Raw genomic sequence first — 25,495 nt, 5'->3', positions numbered from 1 at the left:
TTTTACGGAACTCGTCGACGTCAGAAACGTGATTAGTTTCTTCGTCCCCTTCGATCCCCGATAGGATCCGAGGAGAAACAAGAAGCAGGAATGATAATCGCGGAGAAGTTTGTTAATAGGGTTGTTTCTTCTCCGCGAAGAAGATTCGAGACGATCGCCATTTCGAGAACTACCCGTTAACTCCACTTGTCTCGTGTAATCTGATAGATTATCCGTCTGGGCAGTGATTGCACGCAAACTACTTCCGGTTGGAGGATTCGCAGGCCTGTTGCGCTTTTCTATCAATTACAAAATTCTTATAATACTCGTAAATATTTCTGGTAAAAGTAGAAAAGGTTCTTTCTTACAAAGCTTTCGATCTAAAATAGAATAGGAAATGAATTGAATTTTCAAGAAGCGAGCGTATTGTTTTCTTCCTGACTTGCGGAAAGAAAGATAAAAGTAAAGTAGTGTCTCTGTATTTCGCTGATTCCCAATGATCGGATCTGTATTCCACGTCTCTCTGTGTGTTACAACTTTTGTCTTTCGTCTCTGTCTACTGTCTGTCTACGTCTTTCCTGCAATTCCATTTCTACGTTCCCTTTCTTTTTCTCTCCCCTAACCCTCTTTCTTACTCTACTTCTCGTTCACCTTTCCTCGTCCTACCCTTCTCCGAGATCTCTCGGTGTTTGGGTTAAATCTAGGTTAAATCTGGGTTAGGTTTGAGTTAGGTTTGCATCAAGATTCTAGCCTCCCTTCCGTTTTCACCTAAATCAAGAGCACCTCATTCCACTGTTCCTCTATTTGTCTCCATACTTTCATCTATTTGCCGCTATGAACGAATATCATGCCTCGCTTCGCTCGACGTGTCACGTTTCTGCTTCTATTTGATTGAAATTTCCTACTCGATTACAGTTCCGCTCGAGGGAACATTTTCGATACTTTGCTTTATCCGTGTGAAACGTATCAATCTTTTGTGACCGGGAAAAGTTCCTCGAAAATTCAGGATTAATTGGAAGAGAAATAGAGCTTTCGAGCGAGGAAAACAAAAACGAGCAATTTCTATGTAATTATCGCAACAATTAATCCTAATTAAAACGCTTCGATCGAAGGTAATTTAATCAAATTCTAATCTCGATATTTCGAAACGAAAATAGCAGAGTAATTTCAGCGAGCGATTGGTCGTCATGAATTTCAAAATACTACGGTGCAATAAAAATAATAACGAACTTAATTATTGCGATGTTGCATCGGTAAACAGTTCGTTTGACTCACGCCTCGTTGCTCGTAGCCATTCGATGAATTTGTTATAACAAATCGACGAATAAACGTTGCAATGGATCGCGTCTTTCCACCGTTCATTATCGTTTCGATATCGAATATATCTGCTTCAAACGGTTCAACAATATTCGTTTTATCCAGTGGACGATTCTAAAATTTCACTTGCCATTTCCACTGTTCATCTTCGATATCGTCGATAACATTAATTATCAATGTTATCCATTGTAGCAAATGTCGGTGATAATTAGAAACATAGATAATGGACGAGGAAATTCGTGGTGCATAGAGAAAAGCTTAGTCGTCGGGATAATTGTTTCGAGGATGTAATTTTCGATTGAAATTACGGCCGAATCTCGGTCTAATTTTCACGACCGCCAGATTTCTCGAATTCCACGCAGTCGGGGTTAAATCGATAGACCTTCGATCGGTGTGAAAAGGACCTAACACGAGCTAGCCATTCAAGCTACCAACTAAAGCTCGCTAGTTACACACTGGTTCTCTCTACTCTAATACCAAGTGCAAGCCGTTATGTTGCTTGGGATCGTACACCTCGATCGGTGATACCATTGAGAGCTCTGTCAATCGAGAACCCTCGGCAAATCCTCTTTGTTTGCCTTTGTGTCGTTCACCGATCGACAATCTTTTTACCGCTCTGTTTACCCACCCAAAGATGATTACACGTCCAACAATTTCCTTACTAGCTCTCTTCCAGTATCAATTTTCACCGACACCCTTTTCAAAAGAAGAGATTCCAATTCGCAGCACCGAGTAAATATTTTACAGAATCAAACTGTTTTTATATCGTATGAAATTTTCGCGAGGTTTTTATTTTATTACCGTTCGCTCTGTTGGAAATCTCGTTGTTCAATTTTTCGTTTTAATTATCGAACGTGTTACTTCGTATTATCGACGAAACATTGGCGGTGATTGGAGCGAATACATAACGCAGGCTGTTATTGAAATATCGATAAAAAGTCCAAATATCTGACGAACGATGGAAAATACAGACACGAATTCTATCTACGTTTCTTATCGATCGTTTTTCGAGCATCGAACCGATATTTGCTACACGTCTGCTCTTTCTTTCGTTGTGTAACAAAAATATCGAGATACAGGATGAAACGGTGTCCCTTGTGTTCCGATCGGTTGAAATATTGATGCTGCCCTCGCTACGAATGTCTTTCATTTTTCATTCGATTAAGCAACAAAAGGAAACGTGTAATTTATCGTCGAGAAAAGCAGAAATTTAACAGGGTTCGTCGCGAATTTCGTATTTCACCGCTACAATATCCTCTATTCCCGGCTCTTTTTTCCTTCCTCTCTTTACTGTTCTCTCGTGAAACTCCAATTGAACTCGTAATCTCGCTCTCCCCTTTTTCTTAGGCTTTTATGTACCTTTAACGACCTCTACGTGATCCGTGTACTTTGCAATGGGGTGAGAGGTCAGAGCGCTCTGAATCGGAGTAATTTGCGCTCCTTGCAACGTTACACACCGAGATCTCCATTGAACCAGGTTGATATCCTTTTAAAACGAACCGGCCGAATGCCGAGTCTTGTTAACGCGTTAATTACCCAGCATAAGGGACTTAAATCGGACCCCCTCAGGTCAGAGTAAAGGGATCCATATCGTAATAGCAGCTGCTCCACTGACTCCCCGATCGAAATGAAAAAGAATATAAAATGAAAATTGAATTGTCGCTATCTCAGCGTGCCACCGTTCGAGGGATAAAAGGAATCCTGGGAATAGAGATGTCGGTGGAGTGACAGAAGGGTAATGGATAAGGTAACCGACTACGGATGCAAAAATTCCGACTTCCATTCCTGCTATTTTTCTCGAGTTCCTATAAGAATAACAGCGATGCTATTAACGCGTTTAATGACACGAGAGTAATCAAGGTAACGTGTAATTAAGCAGGTTTTATAGAGCTATTAATTACAGCAAGTCTGACCACTCACGGTTATTTTCACTGTGGCAATCAACGTGTTAAGAATTTAACCCCCGCGACGCGACGGTCATCGATCCAGACGTTCATTAAGTTCTCAAATAACAGGATGCAAACGTATTACATCTTTAAATTAGAACGGCTAATTAAGTAACTTTCGGTGTTGAGATACAAAAAATCCTGAATGATTTCGTGTCACACGAATTATTCTAGGAGGAGGAGGAGTAAGCCGTTTATCGGGATATTTATCGATATCGCGAAATCAGGATTCAATCAGGCCGTAAATAGGAGTTGACGTTCACTCGCTCGAGTTCATTCTACTTTTCACCTGATCGTCGCGACGAGAAATTTTCACCGATAACAGCGTAGCTCGCGAATCGAATCGTTTACGAATCAGCTGACGAATTTCCCGATGATTCGTCGCCGTTCGCTTTTTTCCTCGCCTCTTCTTCTCGTCAGATCGCAATCAGGATAAACGGGATTTAATTACGACGGTCGGGTAGACCGGAACTCTTTCATTATCTTTTTTTTTTCTTTCCTTTCTCGTCCACCGACCAACTACATACGCGGCTACCTGGCCGTTCCTCCATTTCTAGCACCTTTCCACCACGGAAATTTGTTTCGTTTCGTTGGAACAATTTTTCCAACCGTAGAAACCGTGTCGTTAGCTCGATTTTTCCTGCACGTTCGCGTGTACTAACTCGAATTCATCGAAAGTTAACTCCCGCTCTCGTGAAACGGCAATTCGAAGGCTCCTTTCCTCTCGTTGCAAATTGCTTTCTGCATTATTAACGAAACGCTAATGCTATCCGGTTGTACAAAATTAGAGGTGCTTGTCAACGGCTACCCCCTATGGCAGTCGCCCTGTTAACAATAGCCACGATACTCGACTAGTCCATTCTCGTGTCATATATCTGCGTCAATTTGCGGTGATACACTTGTGCTCTCCAAATGAACAAATTAACAATTCAAACCTGAATCGATCGATCCATTAAGAATTATACACGCGATATTACAAAAAGAAAAGAGCAGGGAAAGAAACAACACACGAATTTCGGGAGAAAAGAAATTCTTAAATTGATCGCTGTCGCGTAACAAATCTGACGCGGCTTTGTTTTAACGACGGGACCGCGGAGAATAAAATGATTTATATGCAAAACCACATTACTGTTAAGCCATGAAACAAAGGACCTCTGACCTTGCCGTACGTTCAATTGTTCGTCGTTTAATTAAACGACGCAAAGTTGGGTGAAAATTAAACGGTGCGGTTTAGCTAGGCGACTCACGATTCGAGAATTTAGCATCTATCGAAACTTTATCTCCGACGTTACGTTTAAAGTTTGTCGTTTCGAGTATTTTTTTTGGAGGATAAAAAAGAACGATACTTGTAGGAATTCATGAAACTCGGTGATTGTTAGGAAGAGGATTGATGAACGCCTGTAACCGGACAGGCAACACGGAAACTAACGGCGGCTGACGCAGATGGATTGTTATCGAAATGTCCTCGTTGGGCTAATTATTTGCCTATCAATCGCAGGGTAATCACCAACGTTCCAGATCGAACGTCCACTCTCCTCGTAAGCCGATATTACAGCTTCAACGTTGTATCACCGTCACGAATTATCAGCTTCTCTTCTTTCCTACCATCCTTCTACCGGGCATCGGTTAATTAATGATCCTTAGATGACCGAGTGCTCTCGTAAAACATGTTTACGTACTTTTTCTCATCTCAAAAACATCCTCTTCCGCAATTTCGCAATGTCGACGAGAACTTGGTATCGAGGTTTTAATATTTATCCGACAGATAGGCGTTTCGTGTTAATGATATTAGAAAACTTTTCGAATATTTTCTTTATTTTTCTAGGTGTAATTTGTACCTTAAAGCCTGGAACGGTATTAAACGGCAGAGTCGTTTAATTTGATTAAATTATATTAAGCTCTCAGCGACGTTGCGGTACTTTGACAAAACTTTCCGACGATTCGTAGCGTAATTAGCTCTGTGCAAATAAGACGAGTCCACGACGACGATCCAACTTAAGCAACAAAGACAATGTTCACCGCGAACTCTTGACCTCTACTTGTTTCATTCGTCTTTCATGCTCTTGTTTCGCTATTAAACACCGTGTGTCTACCGTGAAAGGGTTTAGAATTTTAGAATAAAGCAGAGAACCGCGAGTTTAAGGCAACGATGGTGGCTTGTTAGCCAGTTCCAGCGAACAAACATCGAGAATGTTTATATAGGAATACGAGGCGATAGGGACGCAGGAAAACGTTCGGAAAAGCTTGCGAACGAGGATATTCATTGTTCCGATTTCTGCCCCGGAGCATTCTCCTTCAGTTATTCAATTACTCGGGCGAGTGGAAATTCTGTCGAATCGTGGTGTTGCTGGTAAAAGGGGTGGAAAGAACAGTAAGCGAGTTGGTTAATTCAGTAGGGCCCTTAATTCTACATAGTAGCTCGTCGATGGACTGACCGAACGGCAGCTAACAAGTCTCTGTACCGTGGAAATTTCCCTTGGACTTTCTTCTCAGCTACGCCCACTTTGCACGCCTATTAACTCGCTTTAAAACTTAATTCGATCAATCTTCAACCGAATCCGTAATAAGCGGCCTGTGTCGTTCCCTTTGTCGGAGGACAAGTGAACTTCTCCTTTTTTTCACCCTAACGATTCTCCTTCTTATAACCCCGAGCTTCCATCTCGAGATAAGGAAAAGAATCCTCCACGATATCTATTACAACCTAATTTTTCTCGCCAGTCAACTGTATACACCTTGCCCGGAGCAAGGTAAAAATAATTGCAAACTTTTTCAACGTGCACAGCGGACGAAGGTTGACTTTTGCATCCGAGATAAGCCAGAAGCGGCGGTGATTGCGATATTCGTGGAAGAATATATTAATATTTGAAAAACAGGAGAAGCTGCGTTACCCGTGGAAACGGTTTGTAATTAAAACGTTACGCTGAGAAATAAACGAGACGCGACTGATAACGAATTCGAGGATGACTGAATTCGATCAGCGTAGCGGAAATACTCGGTGCAAGAAGTGTTGGAAACAAAGCTTATTCCTCAGGCGTCAGTCGTGAAATTTGAATTAAAATGAATCTGGCTTGTAAATAAACGGTGAATCGCTACGTTTATTCCAGTCGTTTCCCTTCGAGAAGATTAATGGAACGAAAGTTTCATAGTTTCTGAAGCAAAGGTAATTATTCTATCGACAAATGTATATCGAAAGAAGAAATAGACGAATTCTCATTCGTGTCCGAGCGAAATTGCTCGTTTCGCGTCCGATAAACGTGTTCAATTTAAAGGACCTTATGGATTCTACTCGCAGACTCCATTAACGAGATTATCTGCCGGAATTGTAGCATCCTGGTTAAGCTACCATTTCCATCGGACCGTCCTTGTTTCTTTATTTCCAACTTTATCCTATAAATCGAGAAAGTTGCACGACCACCATCGTTCTCACGTCCCAATGGTGTTATTTATTTATTTCTATTAAATGACCCTTCGAGTTCAACCCGGTGGAGGTACTATCATTTCCATATTCTCAAATTTTCCTCCATAAATCAAGAAACATGTACGGACATCGTGGACACGATCCAATTTATTTACTTCTATTAAACGACCTTACAAATTCTGGTATTATGAAACAGATTTATGGGGTCGAGTCGTCACCGTTTTCACGATAGCACTTTTCTCTCCTTATCTCCAACTACCCTCTATAAATCTCGATATATACACGGCTAGCTTCGACACGTTCCAATCGTATTTCTCTAGATACTCGGACAAATCGTCTAATCGAAACAATAACAAGCATCTCGAAAGAAACTATGGAACGAGGTGAAAATTCGAGGGAAACGAATGAGGGAAATTCCGTTTCCTAATGTTCTTTCCATCTCCCGACAACATCAGAATCGTTTTGTCGATTGAAATTACCTAGTGGCCGGTCGATGGAGCAAGCTTGAAAATCGCTCGGTTCCAACTTTACGAGTTGAAACAGGGAAGAGCCATATTTCGCGGTCGTTATGGCACCGGGGTGGAGATGACATCACGGAAAGCTGTGCTCTCTCGCAAATCGAATGGTAATTAGATCGGAATGCAAATTGCACGTGTGGTCCCGCGAAATATTGCGATGAAACGAGCGTTAACATAATTTATCCTAGTCCACGGCCGCCTCTCTTTTCTCCACGTCCATTAATTACATCATCAAAGATAAACAGCCCGAGCACCGTTACGATTTACCAAACCGTATCACACTGCCTTTCGTAATGGTAAACGCGTTACAAACACGATCCATCGGCTAAAATTCAATTTATTCCGTAAAATTCTCTTACCGCGAATAATCCTTTTATTCGTTAAAAGTTCGACCATTAGGGTCTACGTGTTGTTTGAAGTTTCCAAAGTGTTCACGTGGGATAAAGTTGAAAAAAAAAAAAGGAAACTCGCGTCTGCGGCCCGTACGAACCTTTTAGTAATATGCAATAAGCTTATCTCACCCTTCCACCCAATTTTAAAGTAGAAAGTGTTTTAAGGCTGGCAGCACACCTGTTTTAAAATTCCATTTTACGCGTGTTGCAATATCGGCTTCCTTTATAAATTCAATTCGGTAATCCTTCGGGGTGTACTAGCAAAGATTTTTACGGCTTCTGAAAAACTATCGTTAAAAATCATCCCCCTGGAATTTCTTCGATCGAATATGTTAATCAAGAGGGATTTAATTTGATTAAAAGGAACGTTGTACCGTGATATACTTGTTACGATATTCGACGGGAAATTCTAGCCAAGATAAATTGTTCCTTTAAAAGATAATCGTTTATAGGGACGGGGGAAGACTAATAAACTGACGCGAAGTCAGTATCGCGTCGACAACGAATACGGAAGCGAGCGTAAAATTCTGGGGATAAAGCTTAGAATATCGGCCATCGCCGGAGATAATACCATAGGATGTTATCTTTTATGATTAAGACAAACGTTCGAAAGTTACGGCTTTAGGAGATAGTTAAAATATTATCTGAAACTGGAGGCATCCTGCTGCTAACTTGCTCGAGATTGCTCCTTGAATTTTCATGATAATCAAGAAGCAACCTGACTCTTGCCTCTTTCGTGTGATCGTTAAGATTGAAACAATTCGTTCGATGTTATCTCGTTTCTTCAGAGGCATCGATGAAACGTGTCGATACTTCATTCTTCATTCGGGAGATTCTCTCCAAGGAAATCATCTTCCCGGTGAAAATGCTTACGCGGAGAATCGCTTTACACGAACGGAGAACAACGGAATCGAAAGTATCGAATAGATGTTCGAAATTTGCCTTTCGAATTGATCTCACGAAATTTCCACTCGATTTCCACTGGCGGAGCACGGAAAAGAGGAAAAACGAATCCGAGCAAGAGATACTCTTGGTTTTCGAATATCGTTTTACTGTCATTGCCGAGCAGAAGAATATAGAAAATAATAATAGGCGAACTGTAAATGAATTCTTTTAGTCAGGTCAGAAATAATGTATTATTAATAACGACGCGGTCTTAAATCAACAAATTACAAAACAAACAAATAATTTATATTAACGTTGGTATATCAACAGATTTTTCCTTACTTAAGGAAAGAGGCTCAGAGATATAAAGGAGTTTCTGCCAAGTTCCAAAGCTTTCCATTATGAAAGGAAGCTTTTAAGGAGGACTATTAAAAATTACTAAAAGCCGTCGAAAGTTTTAGTACACGGTTGGAAAAGGACCACGGTGTAAGTGGTAGGGTCTCGGTGTGTACGGCGAACCGTAATTTCGCATTCTTGCCACGAACAGAGAAGAAAATTAATATCAGTCACCGCAACCAGACCTTCGACATGATAAATGCTAGAGATTCGTGTCCTCCCGTTTTGTTTTGCGTTACGAAATGTCTTCGTGCACGATTTATTACCTGCCCTGTTTTTTTCCAACCCCCAAACACCGCGACGAGATTTAGAAAGGAAAAAAAAAAGAAGAATGAAGAAGAAAAAGAAAAGGGTGAGAGAAAAAACGCAATGTCGCAATGTCGCGTCGCATCGTGGTAGATTATAATTAAAACGCTTAATTGGAAAAAATCACGAACAGGCTTGTTAATAAGCTCGCAACAAGCTGCTGCGTTGCAACGAGAATATAAACGAGAATTCGCTAGTGACACAACGCCTGTTTCTTGCTAATTAAAATGAAATTAAAATTTCCGAATAAACAGAAACAACGACGTAAACGCGGTAGAGATCTAATTAAAGTCTCGTTAACGAGAAACTGATCGTTTCGCGGTAAATTGTGTCATTAAACGTAGTCGCGAAAACTTTCAAGTACAACTCTGCGAACAATATTCTTACAGAATATTTTTCCACTAACTCTCTCTATCATCTCCTCGAAGAAGAATAAATTTGTTCGGATCTAAAAGGTAAAAGAAGAAAGAAAGGCGAACGTTGGAAAGACGAGATCCCTGCATTTCCTATCCCCCATTCAGTTTTCTCAGCTAATTTTCCAGCTCGTTGACCTTCTCTACCGTAAATGACGTATCGTCGGGGTGGTTCGAACGAGCAGGACAGCCACTTCATTACTTTCTGCAATCGAAACGCGCGAATCTATCGGTCCGCCCCGGCCCGTCGTACAATTCCGTGGCAGCTGCACGAAATCGTGCTGGAAAATGAATTTTATTCCGGCCAGGAATATAAACAGCCACCATTCGACATCGATTATCGAGAATTTTTCGACGTTACCAGGTTTAGAAGCAGTCACGAACCCGTGTTCGGTCGGTCCCGTTTGATTTACGAGCCACGATAATTCGCAGACCGAAAATTCTCCTACTGTTGCCGAATAAATTTCTTCTTTTCATTTTCATCAATTTCATTTACGACAATACCGAGCGTACATTTCTCTTTTACCACCGTTTCACCGTCGCCTTTCCCTCTTTGTTTTTATTTTTTTCGTTATTTCACCAAATGAAATTCTTGATCCCCCTGGAATCACTATCTTTCATGGCTTTCCACAGCGAAAAATCGCATGCATTCGCCCGCTTTTGTCTATCATTCTTTCCTTACCCTGTATCGACATCCATTATTCATTGTTCGACGTGTACGTGTACAACATACTCGAGACGAAAGAACGTTCTGTATCCCCCCATTAAATATAAATCGAACTTGGTAACCTCTCGATTAAATCGCTTCCTCGAAGACGTTCACCGGTAATGCATCAAGGATCACCGCGTCCGGAGAGATTTTACAAACCGAGCTTAACCGGATCATCCGATCGAAAACTTTCCGACCATTACGATGACAAAATTTTTAATTAACGCGTCGATTGGCATCGCTCTCCAAAAGGCCGAACAAATAATGAACGCTTCATTCGCACCTTTTATCGAAACGAACAATCGTTCTCTCGCAGTTCATTCTCTGCCAATAAAAATCATCTCGTTTTTAAAAATTTTTTTTTTATATATATTTCACCCCAGTGTTGTCTATTTTTGCGTTATTTCCGTCTATTAAAAAAGAATTGCCGCGTTCCTGTGAATACGCGGAACAATGTCCCTTTGTTTATTTTCAACGTCACCAGTGGTACGCGTTTTGCCGAATAAACAACGACCAGAGGAAATCTAATTTTCGACCGAACTTTAAAACTTAGCCTTTCGGGGCTCGTTTATTTATTCGACCCTTCACGACCACCATCCGATTCGCCCAGACAATTTTATACCGCGCTCCTCTTCTACCATTGTTCGCTAAAACTTTACTCGGATTCTGCTTTTTATCAAACGTAATTTACAATTCGCAACATTCCGCCTTGCCTTTATTATACTGCTCAGCTATTTCTATTCCGTCCTTCTTTCGAATCGGTCCACTTTCGAAATATAAAAGCGAAGCCTGCGATCCCGTTCGTCCGTTTTTAATATCCGCTCTGCAATTGCGATAGTTATTTTCGAGTCTACTTTCCGCGTAGAAGGTAGAGCAAATAATTGCTTGGTATTTGTACACTGGTAAATCTACCAGTCGGACGAATTAATCCATCTTTCACCCGCTTTACGAAGTGAATGTAAACTTTAAACATTCGGTGCATCTCGTTTTCTCAAGGTTTTTGCAGGCTCGTTTTCAATGTTGGACTCGTTTGCAGAGGAAGAAATTACAGTGTGGATATTTTCGAAAGGAAATTACTTTTCCATTCGGTCCTGTATAGCAGTTTTTCTCATCCGACAGACGGAACGAATTTCTTCTGAATTGAAGAGCAAATTGCTTTTAAGTCTCGTTTGAATAGCTACGATACTACTATTTTAATTCGTTAACAAAGCCGTTCGACGAGCAAGTACTTGACCGAGAATGCAAATATAACAGTGAACTAGATATTCTGCAGTTCAGGATAATAATAAATGTCTCTGTACGGTATCTACTGTTCTTTCCGTTTTGCATCCGTGCTGCGATAAGCAGTCGGAAACGATGCTCGTGGAAATCGTGATAAAACTCCGATTCGATTGGAACCTCGTTAAACCGAAATACACCGTAGGACTCGGTTTATCCGAACGAATAATCGATCGAAGATTAATCGACGCACGTATGGTTAACTTTTACATTCGTAGGCAATGGAATCGTACCGATCGGTGGAAAAATTTGATTACCCGCTCGTTCTGTAACCAATTAATATGGATAATCTATAATACATGGAACGAGTGTACAGACAAATGGATGAAATAGATTCGAAAGCAGATTTCGTTTTACGAGATCCCTTTCGATTTACTTTTCATTCCCCCCTTTTTTTTTATATACATTCGCCCGTACGATTGGAAACTCGATTTTAGTATTCGCTTTCTGCTCTCCCATTTTTCATAAAGATCGATCGATAGCTTTATCGAAATCGCTCGGAATCGGATTACCCTGTCGAAAAGCCACGAAATCGAAATGAATTCCATGGGTAAGCGCGGTGATTTTTGGGGATCAGAATATTGTTCCCGAGGGATGCTCGTTGCTGCAAAGTCGCGCTTGAACTCGTTCGTTCCTCGAGCAAAGCTCTCTCTTTTCTTTTTTTTTTTTATTATCATCTTATCGCGCAAAAGTTACGTAAAACAACGCCCACGGAGCTCCCAGAGATTCTGGATCAGGACAATTCATGATTCGAGCTGTTCGACACCCTACCCTTAGCAATTTTAAAATCCAACGAATAAAAGAAAAAAGAAGAAATGAAAGCGAAAAGGATAAGAGATATTAAACAGCGTCGCTAGTGCGTTGAAGACACAAAGTGGTAAACAATATTGTAATTAACTGTCAGAAAGGTTTTATCGACATCTGAAATTCCATTATTACGGCCCGTGGAGGGGAATTGCGTTCTGGCTCGATTGGAAATGGATATGGGAGCTCTAGTACCCTCTGGTGCGACAAGTTCGCGCGTACCATCCTACCCCAATGGGACAAACATGTGCATGAATAAAGATAAGCATAGCTTCCAGCCGAGAAATTATCTACGACCTCGTGTCCGTTTTTCATCCGCCTATTTCCTCTTTCACCTGTTCTTCTATTATTCCTAATAACACTCGCGTCTCGTCGATCAATCATTGCAGCTTCGAGAAGAAAGGCTTTCAATGTTTGATGAAATTCGTTACCCGATCCATTATTCCGCCCCGTCTTTACTCCCATCAATTTTCTCATTATTGAACCCCAACATTCTCATCAGACATTATACATTCGTAAAATTTAACGACGGTATCTATCGCGAAATATCTCGCGTTTCAATCTTATTACAGGCTATTTGCCTGGTTATCGGACCATCGGATTTCGAAAACGACGCCATTGCGAGCCTCCTTCCGTCACGTCTACTTGTAATCAGAACGCAAGACGATCGATCTTGGCAACGTAATTAACACCGTCGATTGCGTTCCCAGATACATTCGGGCCAAGAAGAGAACACGCATGAAATTTCTCCCATATTCTCGTCTTACTCAACAAGATTCTTCGTATTAAAACTGAGATTTCCTCGACAACTTTCGACATCAATTTTCCAAGCTCGATATCCTGGCGATGCATAGGAGAAGTTGGACCGCAACTGCCGTGGCTTATTCTGTTTCGAGCTTCGTCCTCCTAACTTTCCTTGGTTAGATTGAATTTATATAGCAACCCTAGTCCGACAGACGTCGTCACGTTCTAACGAAAATGGGAACCCTTACTCCGTAGCTTTCTTCGACAGACTAATTGGGAAAAGGGTGGTTCGATATCTGCGAAGATTGATCGAGGACTTATTAATTAACTCGGACTTATTTTTCCACCATTACCAATTCGAATCAGAACAGTGTCAAACCAAGAATCTAATTTATTGCTAACCCGTCGCTCTGTAATCGTATAAATCACAGACCACGAGAGTTTTCCTACAGAAGAGACCATAATCGTCGGGTAAACCGCCTCGTCTATTTAATTTCATTCATTATACCATCGAACCCGACGAACATTTCAACACAGCCGCAGGATATTCGAAGATTATAGTTTGCAAACCTGACAAACAGAGCGCTCCGTTAATTGACCACCGAAGGTTAAATAATTACATTAATTACGGGAAGAGAGCAAGAAAGAACGGATGGACGAATGAATTCCCAGGGCAAAAATTAATACGAGAACAATGCGGTTTTCTTTAAATAGGAAACTCGCGGGAAATTACAAGCTTCAAGTTTTGGAAAGTACAAAAAGCTTATTTTGCTTGTGAATAATGAAACAGAGACAGTATTCCGTTGCCGGATATTTTCTCTGTAACCTGCACAGAGAAAACATCAGCTTTCAACTCTGCGAGAATTTCTTTTTTTCTTTTTAATAAACTCCATTTACACGATACCGTTCGGTACATACGGAGCTTTGTACATAAAGGTATTTGAACAGCGGCGTATGTTCGCGAGTAAAATAAGTGAACTGTACGTTTCGAAGAATCGTTCCCGTGGAAAAGTGGAAAAGATAGAAATTGAGCGTGAATGGAAAAAAAGAGGCAGGGAAACAAGGCACCCCACCGGTTCGATTGTATGTATATTTGCAAGTGTCCGTGCATTATCGGTGTATCGATTTTAAGCATGGCGAACGGCTTCGATAAAAATATCGGGAATTCAGGCTGAAGCAAGGGACTGGAAAAACCGAAAATAGGCGACGATGGTTGTTGTAACGACGTCGCTGCAACCACCATCTCTTACACCATCGGATGAGAAGCTTAAAAGCTATGCACACCTTGCTCTCTATTCAATCTACGCGAAAGCATCTTCCCATCGCGACATATTTGAAGGGAAAAAAGCCAAGAGAAACGACATCCAAAGAAAGGTTCAATATTTCACTCGGAACATCAATGTGAAAAATGGCAGCAACTTATGGGATCTAATACGTTTTTCATTCTCTTTTCGTGTCTACGCGACCCCTTCAAACTGAATTCAATGAATTCGCAAAATGTTTGAACGAAACGAAACGAGAACCAACAGAGTTTATTGTAGAAAATTTCATAAAACTCGTGTGTAAATTTACTTTGATGCTCAAAGTAATTAATACAAGCATAGTTGAAGGGAATTGAAAACGATCGGTGTAAAGTAACGTTTCATCTTTGGGTTGCACGGGTTTTCGCCAGAGGCAATTGTACTACAACAGAGTTTTAATTAGAAAGTCCATTGTCCAAACGTTGTCGACTCCGATCATTTTCATATTCCGGAAGCATTCGTGTAGCTGCGTGTATAATGCAACTTTGCTGGCGCAATTACTCAGGAACGATAATAGTCTTGGAATTACTTGTAAATTTCGAGAAGCCGCATTCCAAACGGAGCATTCACGAAATTCTAATATAAATTCCGTACTCTAGCCCCGAAAAAGCGTACGCCTACGGATCGCTTCGAAGTAACGCAATAACGTACGATTTATTTGCAAACTTTCCATTTTCCTCTATTTGCTACATCCTCTAACGAAAGTAATGGTACTTGCGTGATCGAGGGATGAATATTTAAAAGGGAGAAAAACTAGAAGGCAACAGTTCCGTCGAGTGCATCGAGAAATTATTTACTCGATCGACTCGGGGCTTGTTTTAACTCTCGGAGAATTGGCAAATGCAACAACGCGTAGCTATCTGTGTTTGGTCGCGATGCATGCATAATGGATACGCGATGCATACGCCGCTTTATCTATCTGTGGCCACTGCTTCGGTCAATGCCTGGCATTGCTCGATATACTAATCCGAATACACTTGGCCAAATTTTCAATACTCGTTCCCTCTAAAATGTTTGCGATACAACGAATTACACAATATTTGGAGACAAACGTTTCAGGAACAATCAGAGTTTATTTAACTTTTCAATTGACCAACCGAGGAAATATTTGCATCGGGGCAAAAAATAATAAATAAAATCACAACTTATCGTTATACTGCAACGCTGAAATTCCGCTTCTGGTGCAGCAGTCCGTTTGCACAAATTCGCACTTACAATAGCCCGATTATACGGCATGTTACTTGCCGCAACGGATTAATGCACCAGACATTCGATGCACCCTGCCACGTTGTGACGTTCGCGTATACACCATCCTCGTAGGATGTTCAAGTGCTCCTGTCAGTTAGACACCAGGAATACACTAATTAATTCGAGAGCATCCCTTTGCAAGCTGTTATCAACCTTCGTTTGATTTTCGAATAACCCCTCAACGATCCGTTCAGATTCAAAGTTCAACTACGAAGGGGTTACTAATTGAAAGAATCTTATATCCAGAGGGAAAGGTTGTTCGTGCTAAAATAAAATTTCCACTTCGTTCCAATTCTTAAATGTCATATCTTGCTCGAAACGAAATTAATTTCGGCAAGTTTTTATAGACGACACTTAGTACGATGACACGAGGGCTCAAAGCGGAGTTCATTAATATCTAAACGCACACTGCAGACTGTGCCATTGCTCGAAGGGTATAATGCTTGAATAAATGAAGAGGCGAGCAAACAGGGCCGAAATATCGAAGTTTCAATGGGCTTTCCGCAAGTGCACTATATTCTTGCCCGGTTTGGAACATTGTCAATTCATCAAAAGACACAGGGACTTTCCATTAACGAGAGAGCTAGTATTCACGCTTTTAAGCTTTCCGTTGTTTTTGCAATGTTCGTTCGATCAAGCGTAAATGAGATACTTGAAAATTAGTTTGATTCGGTATCCCCTTGCGCGAGGAACGTCGAAGCGATTCGACGAAGCTGCAAACAAAGTTGTTGGTAATCCGATTTCGTTTTGACAGAGAATTCAGTGAACGGATTAACGGGAATTTACTCTCTCTAGCTGATTAGAATTTACGATTTATCTCTGCTTTAACTTCACCTCTACATTAAGCTTGAAAAATTATAATTTTGTTAGAAAATACTAGAGAGATTCCCGGGAAAACACGCGTACGGGTTAATTCGCGGCGGTGGAACGAGAAAGAGTGTGTTCTCTCCTGATGAATGAGCAGCTAATTTTAAGGTGTTTGCACCCTGTTCGTTAGCTATCGCGGTTACCTTGTTATCGTGGATCCTAGTTGTAGAGAAATTATTGTCTGCTAATGACGTACCGATCTACTATAACAACCGGCTTAATAGCAAACTGTTAAACCAGTGTATATCATAGATATGAAATGTTTGTTGTACGATGCATATTTTGGTGAAATTTTCAAATCGTTTATACAGCGAGGGTAACCAAAGTACACTGTACACGGTAAGAAGATTACGTTTTAGAGAAATAGTAATCGTTCGTACCCACTGACCGAGCAATTCAATTTTCACCGCAGCGTCTCGATGTAATGAGAGTTCGATAGAACTTTGATCGGTAGCTTTCTCCGCGAGTAATAATATTAATTGTTCACCGGTCGCATCGATCGTTGCGAAAGTTTCTTCGTTCGAAACCTTGCCGCTTCTTTGCCTCCCATTTCCCCACCGGTTATAACGCTTTTTCCTTCGCCTTGGTATCGCCATTTAAAAATAAACTTTCGACGATTATCAGAAACAACCGACACGTCGCGACGCCGCGTCTCCCGGCTGAGAACCAATCCTCCCGATCCACTTGCGCGCGTTAATTAAAGAATTTTAATTATCAGAATTTCACTCGTTTCAACGTCGCCGTGATCTTAATTAAAAGAACTTTTCAACGTTGGACGCTCGAAAAGGGTGCGAGCCTCCTTGCCCTATTCGAAAATGAAAAACAAATTATTAAACCTACCCCTGATTCATTGATCTTTTCTACGTATTCTGTAGCAGTTCGGCGATTCATTTTCTAAAGTACTTCTATAACTAGATTGCAACGGATACCGCAAATTCTGGAGGATCCGGATCGATGCATCGAGATATATTAGATTGGTGAACTAAATTCGCGATGGTAAAAAATCAGCAGAAATATCTTTCGTATTCAGAATTTTGTTTAACTTTATATTACTCGCATAAAGTTGACGTTTAATCCTGAAAAATATACTTAATTTTTCCGCGGAGTTAGTTTGATTCGATTAAACCTGGCGCGTACGTGGAAAAATTGCTATATTCCCTCGTACCAGGAATATTCATGCAAAGTCGGAGAGAGGATGGAGAAGCGTAAGAGGATTGTAGCTCGCTAGTATACTGCAAAAACTTCGTTTTCCCCGATCTTCTTTAAGTTACAAATTCGTTCCATCACCCGTCGCGCGACAAAATTTACTTTCTTCCTTCACCGAGCTCCAATTTGATTAAAAGTGCACCGACGTATTTACACGGTTAGCAAGTAAATCGATGCAAATTGTTGCCGCATCCTTTTACTATTTTCAAGCTTAACAAATAATCTTGCGGCGTTCGTTCGCGTAGGTGTAACATTTATAAAATTATCCCTCGTCTCTGTCGACTCGATTCATCTGTTACTCGAGGGAAACCGAACAATAGAATATTAATGAAATCCAATTAGTCCGTGTCGGTGGTAAAATTACATTTCCGACAAATATAAGCAGCGTCGTATCGTCGAGATCCAAGCACAACCTTCCCTCGTCATGTTCAACGAACGAAATTAACAATCGTCATCGTGGAAATTCCGGCTTTTCCCCGTATAACATCTGCCTCTTCCCTCGACTCAGCAACCGGAAGCGAAGAGAACGGATTTCAGTCGGAAGACCTGCCGACGGAAATTGCTTTCTCGTTACAACACCAAGGAAACTGGCTATAAACTACCCGGCATGTGCCACGAATTTGCTTGACAATGCTCCTCAATTTTCCCAATGAAACCGAGCAACCCTGACAGAAGCGTAAATTTCTCTATCTATCGTTCGAATTTCCCTCGACTGTCTTACGTTTCACCGAAAACTGTTTACCTTGGCAACAATTTATACATTCGGCTTATCTCGGGAATTCTACCACACTCCTATAGATTCGACTGACAATCGCTCCAATCTACCTGTTGACTCATTTTCTAAAGAATAGGACGCGTACTCGCGAATTCGAGCGAATTCCAAATACAAAAATTTCGTTTCGCGGAATTCGAATGCGAACGTGCGGAAATCCGAACGTGGATGATCGAATCACGGTGTCATTAAGACTGTCTATTCAAAAGAAGACTTTGAAGTTACCCGGCAGATAAGAAAGACTCGGTTTTGAATGGCGAACGAGTCGCTTGCCCCGAGGATGAAACGGAAAATTACATTTTTCGCGCAGGATGGAAACGACGCCGATAAGGATGTTCGAGGATGCCGAAGACGTTCTTGTCGAGAAAGAACTTTTTCGTTCCTTAGGGGAACCGTGACAAACTGTAACAGCAAATAAGCGAGTTGCTTCGAAACAAGTCCGAAACACTCTGCCTCTCTTTCCCTTTTTTCCTTTTCTCCTTTTTCGTTTCGAAGAGAATAGGGAAAAGGGAAAAAAGAAAGAATCTGTACACGCAACGCTAAACGTTGAACGCAGGTTATGCTAGCCGGGGTATGACCTCAGGTGCACCTGCAGGTAGGAGACGTTGGCATATCGACCAATGCCCTGCTCTCGGTGACCTCCATCTACCCTAGCTTCTCATACTAATTTATTTCCACTATTTTCGGCTAGAAATCCTCTTAATTTATTAGACACCGATCGAAAGCTCGTTGCGAAATATAGACGCTCTTCCGTGCGTGTAATTTCGTTAAAATTAATTCTCCCTTCTGATAATACTTGACTTTCTTTCGCATCAATTAATTAACGTTACGGGTGGAAATATGTATAATTATTCACCATACGCGAAATGTTTGAAATTCAATTAAAACCTCACGCAAAATTATCATTGGAAACAATGGAAATAAAATCGTGCCGGATGTTGATACTATTACTTTACATTAAAATTCCCTTTACATAACGAGAACACAAATTTAATTTACATCAACGCGAACAGCGTGCATCGGTTAATGGATATTTGACCGGAATCGATGTTGACGCGGAATACGAATGAAATCCTCGATAAGGTCCGATTTCTTATCGCTTGGAAAAATAACTAATGAAAAATATAGAAACCGATTCGTTCGCGTGGAATCGTATAAACGTTCGAAATTGCACGATAACCACGAATTGCTGCGATATTTTGGATTTTTTTTTAATAAAACCCAGCCAACGTATTAATAACAGTTGAAAGAGAATTAAAATTGAAACCCAGTCTATTTGCCGAATTCGAACGAGCTCCCGTTCGTCTTTCGAGCGTGGCTGAAATAACGTTCCAATTCCGTCGGAAATCAATTTCAGAGTGCCGATAACAAGAACGTAATAGTATAATAACGATAAATTTACGGTTAATCCTGGTATTACGAGATTAAGCGCAACGAGACATCGTGGCACGCGCTTAACAGCCGACAGCTTTATTATCGACTCGTCGAAGCCTTTTATATCCGCCGTATCCCTTTATTGTCATCGCGGATTCGTTCTTTGCTTTCGAAGACGGAACGTTAAGGGTAACGAGACGAACGAAAAGAAACCATGGGAAAAGAGGGAAAAAAGGGAAAAGGCGAACTGCCTTAGGACGATGGGTGTTTAACGAGCAGCAGAATCGCTTGTTACACTACCTCTGCCATAGTGGTGACAAACGAGCCCGTTAATGCTCTAATTAGCCCGGACATGCGCCCTTACACCCTCGAATCCCTTGAATTCTCCGAACAGATTCCACGTTATCGAGTGTAATAGGCGACCAAACCGTTCCTAGTTCCTACCAAAATATCTACTATCAAGGAACACAACGTCTACTCGAGAGGAGTAGAGGATAGCCTACCTAGCTAACCAACTCCCGCCACCACCGCAGCCAATACACTCTGAACAGCTTGCTTACCATGTTACACGCCTTATCAGCAGTACGTTCGATCGAGATACGAACACCGCTTACGCTGAAATTTACGGAACCCAAAGTGTCGTCAATTAAATCGCTTCGATCGAACGAACAGCTATTAGCACGTTTTTTTGCAAATATTACAAGACGATGTACTTTGTTTCGAAACAATTGTCTTTCTGTAACATTATCGTGAAAATTTACCAGCGCAAAGCATTTTTATCCCGACATCGAGTTAAGCGGGTAAGTAATTTCATCCAAAAGTCGGAAATTTTATTACGCCTCGCTTGTTCAACGAATTACAACGATACGAAAGTTACCGACGAAGATAATTAAACAGAACGAAAGTTTTTTTTCTTTTTAAACGAGGTCCGTTTAATTACGTTGCAATTTCGTCGAATTTTAAACAAATTAATCGAACGATTTACCTGTACCAACGAACGAAACAACGGATGTTGAGGATTCAATTACGAGATGCGATTAATTGAAATAACGGGAAACGCGGCTTACGTGGAAAATGAGGGAATGCTGAAAATATGTATTTCATCGGAACGAGGCTCAATAATTATTGAAAGCATCGTTTCCGCAAATCGGATCGAGAACAAAAGCTCTCCAAGTCCACGGTTTGCCGTTCGCAGTTTTCCCGAATTTTCTGCGAACAAACACGCGCGACACCAGTATCGCGTCACGTTCGTCCGTTCTTTTGATTTCCCTTTTCCGCTGCGAGCTTTGGGAAAAAAAAACACAATACCGCTTGTCAGCGAGAAATTTTCAAGCGGCTCATCAATCGAAACGCGTCGGGATTTTTTCGGGAAACAGACGGTACTCGCTTCGACAATTTCCGACTAAGGATTCGGAAGAAAAATCGTGATAAAGTTCGAAGCCAGAACCGTTTATCGAGAAAATCCGGACAAAGTCGAATCGAAGGGCGTCTGATCGCATTTTCCATTTAGCGCAAAATGATCCCAGCCGTTTAATCCGTGAAATCGGTTCGGGTTAACGAGATATCGGCGAGTCCCTTCCCTTTTCGCACGAGCACGCCGACAAGAACTTCTGGAAATTGATTCTCAGCCAAGCTTCGGGGCCAACAGGTGCGATTATCGCTCGGGGTGCTCGTAATTTCCAACTCGCGAAACTTTCAGCTGCCTATATGCCCGTGGTTCTCGACTAGACGACCGAAATCCAATCTCTCCTCTCCGATTTTTCGCTAATAATCATCCGTATTAATTGCCTCTTCGATACGTATCATTCCCTCTTGTTTTCTCGATCGCAAAACTTGCGACGACGAAGAGCATTAAATGAAATAAGCGTTAAAAACGAGGAACTTTCCAAGTAACTCAAACGAAGAGAGTATTTAACCCGGTCGGTTAAATATATAGGTATATGTACTATGTATATCGTTAATGGTCGCCATCGGGGAAACTTATAAGTCCTTCTGAACTTTCGGCAAGTTCCAAAAGTTGGCTCCAGTAATCATCGAAGGCTCGGAGAAGAAAGAACAAATTAGCGGAGAAAGAAAAAGGATCAAGTACTTAATGCATTGTTACGATATTATAATAAATTATACATTTTCCCAACAAACGAGTAAATCCTACGTTATGCGATTTCTACAGCTTACGCAAATTCGTTCTGTTTACGACGATAAGGGAATAGAGTTAATTGCGATTATAACAAGTGATATCGTGAAATATACACGGAACGTATATTCTCGTAACATTTAACCAACTCGTTCGTTCAAATCTATCGGGAGAATTGATGTTAATTAATTTCGTGAAACAAAGCGTTGATGGAAGAGAACAATGTTGGATGATCGAGATGTTTTACCGAATCGATCGGAAGTCGGAGGAAGATTCGTGACCATCGAAGGGCAAGTTGGATCTTGGATCTTGGATCTTGGAAATTCAAGCGGAAGAGCAATTAGACCCTAGGGACAAGGGAAAGGCGAATCGTAAATCTCGAATGCTCCCGATTCCCTCTGTCGAACATTTCTTTCAGTTTAACTTTGAAACCTTTCTTTTCTCGGCCGGCTACAAATATCTCTTATTCGCTTCTTTCATTCCGTTTTTCTTCTACCAGAGTACGGTTGTTCGTCAAGAAAAGTCACGTATCGTTCCGAAAGCGTTACATCGTCGTCTTACTTCGTCGTCGAATGAGAAATAATCCCAAAAGTGATAAAATTGTTATTTATGAGACATCTGTGACTCATTTTTTATTCTTTTCCTCTTTTTTATCACGCGACGGAATCTTTCTTGCGGTGGCATACAGAAGAAGAGAATTGTACGAGCGTGGAATTTCAATGCTCGATACCTACCGCAGATAGTTTTGATACATTTACATATTTGAATCGTAAATTCCTGTGAAACATAAATTCTCCAGTGTTTTTTCTACCGTTAAACGACGAAAACACCCGGCAGAAGAATAATCGCAGAAATTTATCGACCTCTGAACGGATTAATCCCGAGCCCTTAATTAAATAATAATTTAGAAAGAAAGCAAGAATAGTCTCCGACAAGGGTAATAAAAATCTTTCCTTCTGCATATGCATGCGTTCTACTACGTTCGGAAAATCAATGCACCGCCAACCGAGTGGCAAGCTTTTTCTTTTTTCTTTTCTTTCCAACCGGACAGTCGAGAAAAAATACGACCACCTTGAAAGCGAAGGCGGGACAAGTGCATTTGAACTTGTCATCGTCAAATACGTCGAAGAACATTTGCTCTCGACACAGATGCATATTTCAATCGAATCGAGTTTACTCCTTTAACCCGGACGATAACCGATGCCATCCTTTATCGATCAGCGAATCGATATTAAATGACGTCAATTTATGAGCCTGATTTAAAGAGAGACAGAAAGTTTGGAGGATAGGGAAGCTAAAAGTGTGAAACTCGAATGTGACGGAAGGGAAATAACAGGTGTTGTCGGAATTTCTTTCTCGTTAACCCTTTTCCTAGGAAGCGTACTTCGTGCAAATTGAAATAACATAATTTCTTGTTTCGTTTGTTTACCGTTAAAAAGGCAAGTTGTAAGAATGATATAGGTTCGAGTAGGTATCCGAAGGCTTTACCCAGCCACCCTTCATCTCGATATTTTTACGTGTCTTCGAGATGGGATAGAACGGCTTGACAGACAACGCGTTCAGGCAGAAGTAAAGAGCCTGTAAACCCAACGTCATTTTCGTCCGTCTGTAGTATCGATTCTCCGTGAATACGAATCTCGAGAGTATTCCCGGTGTATCTACAGCTTTTGCCGTGAAATATCGGGAAAATATCGGCAGAAAATAGAAGTATCCGCGTAATGTACGTGCGCGTTACAGTATGCCACGTTCTTCAGTCAGAAACCCGTGGTACATTTTTAGACGAGCGATAGACTTTACGCTGCGACGCTTTCCAAGAAAAAGAACAGGTAAGAAGAAAAATGGAGCGACGGAAAATTCTTTATCGCTCGATCGAATTTCATTAATTTATTCGAAAGTTAATGGAACGTCTACCTATTATCATTTTTGTCAAAACCAGCCATGAATATCGATTCGTTCGAAAGGCTATAGAACTCACGAGATTCCTTTTGTTCTGTTTACAGAATAACCTGACAGACGGGGAAGAAGATCTGCCTGAAGACGCTTTCTCGCTGTTGTCGGTGCTTCTAGTTGGTTCGCTAAACTTCCCATTTGATCGATCGCGACTCGCCCCTCGAAGACAACCCTCTGGGAGAGCAGCCTCCGCTGCAAAAACTTTTATCCAAACTCGTTCGATTCTCTTCCTATTTTCATCCTTTATCCCCTCCTCCTTTCTCCTTTCTTCGTTTTATCAAATTTTTGTATACACGATGTAAAATACTCGTAGTGGAGGATTTAGCTATTCGAATGCAGAAGAACGGCTCTTCGAGGGGTGAGCGTCGATAACGTTCGAAATAAAGCTTATCGATCGTTCGCTAGTCCAGCCTGGTTCGGCCCGATTCTTTCAGGATTTCTCTTCCTGATCTTGATATTTTTATCCGTCGCGGGGAACATTCTGGTCTGCGTGGCGATTTACACGGACCGCGGGTTACGGAGGATAGGAAACCTCTTCCTGGCCTCCCTCGCGATCGCCGATCTATTCGTCGGTTGTCTGGTTATGACGTTCGCCGGTGTGAACGATCTACTCGGCTATTGGGTATTTGGTCCGCGATTCTGCGATACATGGATCGCATTCGACGTTATGTGCAGCACTGCCTCCATTCTCAACCTTTGCGCAATCTCCCTCGATCGTTACATTCACATCAAGGATCCTCTCAGGCAAGTTTACAATTTTACCTAACCTATACAGTCTATATAAAGCAACTTCCTTTACTTCCGTTACTATAGATACGGTCGTTGGGTAACGAGAAGAGTCGCGGTAGCTGGGATAGCTATCGTCTGGTTGCTCGCAGGACTCATATCCTTCGTACCGATCAGCCTAGGCCTTCACCGTGCAGACGAACCCGTAATCTACGACGACGGTAAAGAGGTACGAACCGAAAGTCTTTGATCACCCTAACCTCGGATTATATAATTCGACATCTATCTATTTCAATCGTCTTATCTTTCAGGAACACCCTACGTGCGCCTTAGACCTTACACCCACCTACGCGGTAGTCTCTTCTTCCATATCTTTTTACGTGCCCTGCATCGTAATGCTAGGGATTTATTGCAGGTACGTTCGTGGCAGGTTCACCGAGACCGTAGATCAACGAGATTGTACAGATTCTCGATAACGTTATTATCTTAGCTGGCTGTGATCGCGATTTCAGGCTCTACTGCTACGCACAGAAACACGTGAAAAGCATCCGAGCAGTAACGAAACTGCCAGACACCTCGATGGCCAAGAGTTTTCGCGCGAAGAGTACACGCAACAAGCCGCCGAAACCGCAAACGAAAACGAAGCCGACTAGTCCCTATCACGTGTCCGATCACAAAGCCGCCATTACCGTTGGCGTCATTATGGGTGTTTTCTTAATATGCTGGGTACCCTTTTTCTGCGTAAATATCGTCGCCGCATATTGCAAAACCTGCATATCAGTTCGAGCATTCCAAGTACGAGCTTCGTTTCA

The 25,495-nt window shown here is 41.5% G+C and overlaps 1 protein-coding gene across 2 annotated transcripts in view; it reads left to right on the top strand.

The window, feature by feature from the left end:
* The window catches only part of LOC114873038 (dopamine receptor 1), a 34,919-nt gene that overhangs the window by 3,338 nt on the left and 6,086 nt on the right, over window positions 1–25,495 (top strand). For both annotated transcript variants that reach the window (XM_029180886.2, XM_029180885.2), the window contains exons 2-6: window positions 24,008–24,077; window positions 24,392–24,701; window positions 24,771–24,912; window positions 24,995–25,098; window positions 25,196–25,478. In XM_029180886.2, the coding sequence (XP_029036719.1) occupies window positions 24,008–24,077; window positions 24,392–24,701; window positions 24,771–24,912; window positions 24,995–25,098; window positions 25,196–25,478 (909 nt within the window). The remainder of the gene's footprint in view (window positions 1–24,007; window positions 24,078–24,391; window positions 24,702–24,770; window positions 24,913–24,994; window positions 25,099–25,195; window positions 25,479–25,495) is intronic.

The sequence above is a fragment of the Osmia bicornis genome, chromosome 9 (assembly GCF_907164935.1).
Source record: "Osmia bicornis bicornis chromosome 9, iOsmBic2.1, whole genome shotgun sequence".
Classification (NCBI taxonomy): Eukaryota; Metazoa; Arthropoda; class Insecta; order Hymenoptera; family Megachilidae; genus Osmia; species Osmia bicornis.
Note: the sequence above shows the minus strand (reverse complement) of the source record. Positions and strands in the feature narration are given on the sequence as shown.